The sequence below is a fragment of the Vitis riparia genome, chromosome 8 (assembly GCF_004353265.1).
Source record: "Vitis riparia cultivar Riparia Gloire de Montpellier isolate 1030 chromosome 8, EGFV_Vit.rip_1.0, whole genome shotgun sequence".
In the NCBI taxonomy this organism is placed as follows: Eukaryota; Viridiplantae; Streptophyta; class Magnoliopsida; order Vitales; family Vitaceae; genus Vitis; species Vitis riparia.
Genome location: NC_048438.1, coordinates 12,120,949 through 12,128,361, shown reverse-complemented (window position 1 = coordinate 12,128,361; position 7,413 = coordinate 12,120,949). Strand labels below are relative to the sequence as shown.

Genomic DNA, 7,413 nt, shown 5'->3' with positions numbered 1-7,413 from the left:
TCTAGAAAGAAAAAAAGACATATATGAGAAAAGACACAATCGATAGTCCAATAAAGCAATTGTTCCACCATTGCCCAGGAGAGAGAATATTTTGCGGATCCGGAAGCGCCTCAAGAATAGAAATGAAAACCAATATGAATAAAGAAGAACGAAAAACCCTAGCCCTAGATTGAAGATGAAAGGGGAGATCTCATCAGGAAGATAGACACGATATCCTATGAGAGCGCCAAGTGACAAAGATTTGAATCTTGAGGATTTATATCTATAGTGGGGGCCTCGGCCTCGGCCTCGGCCTCTTAAAGTAATCATGTCGAACGTGTGGGCAAGACTAATATCACTTGCAACCTATGAAGTTTATGGCTGGCTTGTCAATCATTTTTCAGAAAAACCGGAAGAAAAATACTCACTATATTAACTTCTAAGTGATAACAACTTGTCTTGGTGAGTTTTTACAAAGAAGGCTTGACAAGACACATTGTGTATAAATACCAAATGCTACCCATGTCTTAAGAGCCAATCTATTAATCCTACTCACATCTAAGTAGCGATTCAACCATTGCCACCTGTCCTACAAGCACGTTATTTACTTCTACTCATACCACTAGCCATGGTAGTGGCATTACTTGCTTTCGCTAGGGCCGCCTCTTCCTTGCTCAATAGCCTACACCTCAAGCATGTCACCTTTATAGGTTTAGACTCACCATTGAATGTCACAGCCTCTCATCTTTGTAGAGATGCATTTGGTTTGTGCCGTTTGACAAGCATTTTAGCCCACTATGTGTGACAATTTCGAAATCACCCAAAAAGATTTGTTATTGTTAAACATGTTTCATTTTTTGCTTTTAAAATAAGAAACAAAAGTAAGGCCTCCTTTATTAATAGATTGTAGCTGTTTGTGCACCTTTCGTCTTTTCAATTAAATTTTCCATCTGAATGAAGTTTTCAACTTCGCATTGCATTTTTGTATTCATTCATATTAAGACTTTAGACATTCAGACTCCAAATAAGAATGCTAAATGCATGCCAGACAACAATTAAAGAGTAATCGAAGGTGAATACTCAATTACCGGTGATAATATGATACTTTTTGAGAGATTTTCCTAGTTCATCTCCATAATATTAAGAACTCAATGAACAATAAATACATATAATTTAACAATAGGAAAAGAAAATTTTGAAATATTTTTGGTGGCACGCCGCCTCAGTCTCTTGGAAGGTGTGGGCATGACGGTTGGTGTCTTCGAGTGAGAGGGTTAAGCCACGTCTCAAAGCTTCCAACTAGACGAACGTAAAAGCATAGAGACTTGGAAACTAGTATCAGGTCATCTAGATGAGCTACTTCGAAAAATCTCAAACACCCATTAACGTTTCTTGATCCAAGTTCTCACCTTTTTGGTGAGAATCACTTGAGTTTTTTCCTTCAGAACCTGCTACCCAACCCCGTTTTCATGATAATGAGTATGGAGAGCGAGGGTCTGGATCACTGGAGAAGCTACTTTAAGAGTGCGAGCTCGAGCATTTTTGAGGTGATCGAGCATGGAATCATGGTGGCGGCTAAGGATTGTCCAGAGGAGTTCAGGCTCAAGCGAGGTAAGATTGCGGAGAAGCTTTACTCTTGCCAATTTGCAGGCAATTCTGGGTGCGATTGTGTGGAGGTTTCAATGAAGAATGAGGACGTCAATGTTGAGAAAAGGGAAGGTGGAGGCGACGAGAGAGAGGTGGGTGGCAATGGTGATGTTCCCAAGGCTGATTGTGGACAGAAGACTAAGGATGACGGCAATGTACCTGAGCATGCAGTGATCCAAATGAGAAATCGAAATGACCCCAAAGGGAAGGCAATGGAGGATGAGGATCATGAGGTTGATGAAGAGAATGAAATACTTGGGGAGGTTCTGAGAATCAAAGAGCTTATTACCAGCAGTCCAAATGAGGTTTGCACAGCTCAATTTTTGCTCTTAAGTCATGCTTTCTAATTCCATTATAGGGTTTTTCTTCCATCTATGAGACCATGTAGCTAAATTACCACATCTGAGATGCTTTGTTTGTGGGTTTCTTGGTTTTTGATTGTTTAATTTTGGTACAGTCTGAAAGAGTGTTATTCGATGCTTTAAAGAGACTTCAATTGATGCCTATTTCTGTCAAGATCCTGCAGGTTGGAAATGAATCTACTGTCAGGTTTTTTATGTTGATTTCCGTCTGTGTATAGAGGAGCCTCAATCTTGACCAGACCTGTTGTCACTAATTTTGTTTGAATTTGTTGTAGAAACCACTTGCATGTCTAATGATGCATCTGTTCATCCCAAAAATTGTCTGTATTTGTGGGACCAAGTTAATCGATACTGTATATGATTGTTAGGCCAAATTGAATAAATTTGTCAACATACATGCCTGTTTTAAAAAATTGACGAAATGATCCATCAGTGATGGTTCCTGTCTCATGTGGAAATGGTTTGATTTCAATACCAGTGCCTTAATTAATTATAAATATGTTAGATGTAGATTCTCACCCAGTTGTTTTTTTCCTCAGGTAACAATGGTAGGTAAGGCAGTCAATGATCTGAGGAAGCGCAGTTCCAAACAAACAAGTCAGCTGGCTAAAACACTCATTGAGTAAGAAATTTGTGTTTCCATCCATTCTCTACTGTCTACATTATTTCATTATCTTTGATGACATTGTTGGAATCCATGATGGTATGCTGTTATGGCCTCTGCTATGCTTCTATTGAAATTTCTCAGTTTGTGTCTTACTGCATTTTTCCTTCTTTTTTTTTGGGCGGTTCATGGCTTAATTTTTTTATTTATTAATTTCTTTTGGTTGATCAATTAAGACTCTGTAAGCCAGTTCAGTTTTCCTCATGCATTTCCATCCCCATAAATTACTTTCAGCTGTGAATATCTGCACTTTCTTCTCTTCGGTAATTTCCATTCCATCAATAATGGAGGCTGACTTCCTTGGTGTGCTTTTTCATTCTGAGTGATGCATCACCATTTTGATCTTTGATTGAGATTGGCACAGCCTGTTAGTTGCCTTCCTGGAAATCTATAGTCCTAATACTTGAATTGTGCTACATTTTTAGAAGCATACCAAGGCTCTGGCTACAATGAAAATTGATTCAAGTTTTTTTTTTCTTTTTCTTTTTCAAAGTTATAACACTGCTTCTAGTTTTACTTAATCATGATCTTTAGTTAAATGAGTGAAGGATAGGAAAACAAAGGAGCAATCACTGAACAAGACTCCAGCTTTTGGTCTAAAATCGACTAACCGACAAAGAAGCCAAGTTCATCATTCTAATAAGAAACAAGATCTTCCCTTTTTTGTCGTACTTCTGTCGTTAATGCATTTGTTCGAGTTAATAGGCACACAACGCGACATTTTTTTCAATAATCCACTCTTTAACTTTTCTTTCACTGTAGTCTAACGCAATCATTACGCAAAAATATTGCGTTACTTGAAATGTATGAAGTACTTTTGTCGCACATGAAATGGCGTGTTTGAGATGTGTCAAAGCCAGTTGTTAATCATGTACTGAATTAGTTTTCGTATCTGACGAAAGAAGAACACATTCTTAGTTCGCTAGATTTTAAAAGTTAATCTTTGTAGGTATTTTTATCGCACATGGATAGTGAACTTTCCATCGCATACATGCTATGCGACATAGATGCACATTTTTCCCCTTGAAGAAACCAATAACTGCAGCACCTCAACTGTGCCCTTGTTCCTAAGATCAGGTTACATAAATCTAATAGCCATACTTTGAGATTTAAGAACTGACTAGAAAGTATGCCAACACAGTGCAAGAATATGATTTCCATGTAAGTAAACTATTATATTTGTAATCTACAAGAAATCCATAGTGGTATCCAAAGCTTCACTATAAAAGAAAATGTAATAAAGTTCTAGCATGAGAAATTAAAAGGTTTAGCTTGAAGGCTCACATCAAATCTACAGAATCTGTACCAAGAAATGATCATCTCAATGATTCTTTAGGACTTAATATCTCCACTTTGAGAGATGTTCATTGCTTATATTAAGCCTAAATGGAATGCCTTGTCTCAAGATTACTGCTACTGAGCGTTGTTTAGGTAATGGTACAAATTTCTTACAATAAAATGTTCTCATTTGTTGCAGAGGATGGCAACTTGTGGTAGACCAATGGGTCTCTGCTATGGAGGCTGTCTCTGCTGTAGAAGATGTTTCAGGTAATGCAAGTACATGGGGGGGGGTAGGTTGCAGTGTGTTTTTTCCATACATTTTACCTCCCTTTTATTTTGGACCTGAATTGGATTCAATCATTTTTATTAATGAAGTTGTGATTGATGTAGGTTCAGCTGCCGACTCCAACCCTTGTGCAGTAGATGAAAAAGAGCTCCCTTCACTCCCATTGAATGATCAAGAGTTCCCTTCGCTCCCATGGAATGAAAATGAGCTCCTTTTTGTCCCCATGCGTGAAGAAGATATCTTCCCTACTCAAACTGCTTCAGAAGACTGTCTAGAAACAGTATGTAGTTTCTTCCTCCTTAATAAAACTTTCCATTCACTAAAAAATGGTGTGTGTGCGTGTATACATTTATAGTTTTTCCTTATTTTATGAGGTGGGTATTTATTTCAATTTTATATTGAACATTGGTTTTACTAATTGGAATTTGTCTTTTTTCTATCTATAAATGGCCCTATGCAAAGTTCTTTGATGGCCTTGATGAGGATGGAAGTGAGTCAAATACGAGATCTTTTCCACTTGTGTGTGTTTTTCCCTGGATTTTATCCAATTTCACATAATGATTTTGCTTGAGGTGCATTGTAGATCCCATAAGCACTGAGGATGACGAAGGAGAAAGGATGGAGCAAGAGCCTGCTGTGAAGCCAGTGGAGGTCCCCAATATTAATCTCTCAACTACCAACCTGGGGCCAGGCAGACGTCTAAAACCAAGTTTAGAGACAAAGCTCAATAATGAAACCGAGTCTCAGCAGAAGTCTGACAAGTTTGCAATAACAAAGCGACAGGGAACAAGTCAATATGAGGTATGTATCACTAGTATGAACGCCTTGACGTTTCAACTCAAAAAGTCCTTAGCCATCTAACTCGTGTTACTTGTTCTACCAGATACTGAATAGTTCAAATGAAGCCGCGGTCCTTGGGAAACCCGAAGCCATGGAGCCAGAGCTGGAGGAAGACCATCAACAAGCTGAAAATGGTGCGTATATTTCCACCTTGAACTTCTAAACCTTTTACCCTTTTTGTCCTCGATTTTCCCCAACCTCAAATTGCCATTTTGATCTCACAAATAACTCTAACATCTTCCTTCCAAACAGCTAAAAAGCCGAGGACAATGCGCTTCATGGATTTCCGCGATGTCCCTAAACAGGGGCTCCGCAGGAAAAGCCCACGTCCAAGACGCAGGAATCAACAGTCCCATTAAAGTTCATCCCCAACTCTGCCAACTGGTGTGCCTGCAAGCCAGGACTAATAAGTTGCTTGATCAGATAAGAAAAAAACCATAGAGCTCTGTCCAAATTATGCTTATGGTGGTGTGGACAGGGTCTCCAAATTGCAAGTCATCAGGCATAATATGTAGATCAATCCTAGTATCATGTAGTATAAGTTGTTGAACAACCTGTGGGCCTCTAAACAATCTTCTGTAATGAAAAATAAAATAAAATAAAGCACTCATTTATATTTTCTGTTCATACAATGTATTAGGAAAATATTAAGATATCGTAATAACGGTATCTACCGAAGTTTGAATATGAACTGTTGAATATGCATGGTGAAATTTATGTTGTTGAATCATAGTACAAATAAACGGGATCAAGATATAATATTACAAATAAATGAGATTAAAATATAAAACATGTGATATTTATTTGATCGATAATGTCTTTTTGATATCTATTGAAAAAAATACCTCTATGTTCAATGTTTTATCTGATAGAATGAATGTTTCAGGATTTACATAAACTTGTTCTCACCATGTTGCAGATGTCGTTATAGTGGTCATTGTAATCAGTCTAGAAAAAGCAACGCAAGTTGAGAAAAACCGGGTGGGAAAATGAATGTTGAAATTGATGGGTAGTTATTTCAAGGCATCAAATATTTTGGGTAGAGATAGAGTGATGGTTAGAGTTGATGGAGACGCTTAGGGGGCAACCTTTTGCCTAGGAATTAAGAGAGTCGGTTGGTTAAAAGAGGAGTTTATAGGTTGAGGGTTGACAGCTGATGTTTAACCAGCTTTGAGGAGTGACCAACAAATGGGTGCATCATGCATGAAAGGTCATAACAATAATTTAGAACATATTTGGTCCTAGTATTAAAAAAAATTAAATAGAAAAATGCTTTAAAAAATTCTTAAGACTGATTCGTCGGTGTTCTCTTTCGGTTTTTAAAAACAAACTGAAACAGACAACAGTTTTTAAAGAATAAGGAGTTGTTTTCATAAGTTTTTAAAAACCAAAGAAAAATATAGAAAAATAAAAAATTAAATTAAATATGATATCATTTTTTTTCTTTCTCCATGATCCAATATCAATATAAAAAATCTTTAAATATGAGACATGTTTTTATAAATATCCTTTTAACTTAATTAAAAAAATTCATTAATCAAGTCAATTCTAAACCAATCTATACTTTATACATAAGATGTATTAATTTTTAAAAATAATTTAAAACTCGAAGACCGATTTAATTAGTACTATAAAATCATGAGATTCAATAATATTATAAAGTCATGGACCAAAATTCAATTTGAATGTCATGTCTAATTTCTCCTTTACATATATGATCATGTTCTTGAAAAAAAATTTCACTAAGTAAATAAACTTCAAATCAAGTAAAACTTAATATATTAAATTCATTAATGGTTTTAACAATTTTTAAAACTGAAATAGTGATCCAATTAAAGATTAGAAATTTATGAATAAAAATTGGTTTAGAATAACTCTATTGTTTTTCTTATACATAAAAACATGTTTTTCGGATATTTTTTACCAAATAAATAAAATTTAAATTAAACAAGAGCTAATGTGTTGAATTTATTAATGAATCTAATAATTTTTTAAAATAAGTTAAAACTCAAATAGTGATTGAATTAATATAAAAAAAATTATAGATAACAATTGGTCCACATTATATTTTTATAAATTTTTTAGTCAAATATAGTATTTCACAAGAATCAAATATAGCTCAAGCAACTATTCAATGTAAATTTATATAAAATTTTTAATATTGAACCAAATAAATTAAATTACTATAATATATAAAATCTCTTTATTTAAAATTTTGATAATCAAATATGTCATTATATCAACTAATAATAATTAAAATAATTCATTATTTTAAATTATGTCATTATTTTAAAATTTTCAAAATATGTTATTATTTTTAACATGCCACAAAATAGAATGAATTTTCTCTTAAT

The 7,413-nt window shown here is 35.0% G+C and overlaps 1 protein-coding gene and 1 long non-coding RNA gene across 2 annotated transcripts; both read left to right on the top strand.

The window, feature by feature from the left end:
- The first annotated feature begins 1,460 nt into the window (after nt 1-1,460).
- Nucleotides 1,461-5,080, top strand: LOC117920625 (probable mediator of RNA polymerase II transcription subunit 26b). The gene is made up of 6 exons (XM_034838228.1): nt 1,461-1,931; nt 2,084-2,175; nt 4,130-4,200; nt 4,324-4,499; nt 4,682-4,709; nt 4,803-5,080. Exons 1-6 carry the CDS (start codon nt 1,461-1,463, stop codon nt 5,078-5,080), a joined length of 1,116 nt encoding a protein of 371 aa, XP_034694119.1.
- Nucleotides 5,081-5,112: 32 nt separating this feature from the next.
- LOC117921315 lies at nt 5,113-5,684 on the top strand. The gene is made up of 2 exons (XR_004652316.1): nt 5,113-5,193; nt 5,312-5,684. It is a non-coding gene; the product is annotated as an uncharacterized LOC117921315 (long non-coding RNA).
- The last annotated feature ends 1,729 nt before the right edge of the window (nt 5,685-7,413 follow it).

Bases quoted from the DNA above. Each gene is read 5' to 3' on its own strand.
- LOC117920625 (XM_034838228.1), top strand. From the start codon at position 1,461: ATGGAGAGCGAGGGTCTGGATCACTGGAGAAGCTACTTTAAGAGTGCG. The intron at 2,176-4,129 runs GTTTTTTATGTT...CATTTGTTGCAG, and splicing joins GGAAATGAATCTACTGTCAG to AGGATGGCAACTTGTGGTAG. The intron at 4,500-4,681 runs GTATGTAGTTTC...CCCTATGCAAAG, and splicing joins CAGAAGACTGTCTAGAAACA to TTCTTTGATGGCCTTGATGA.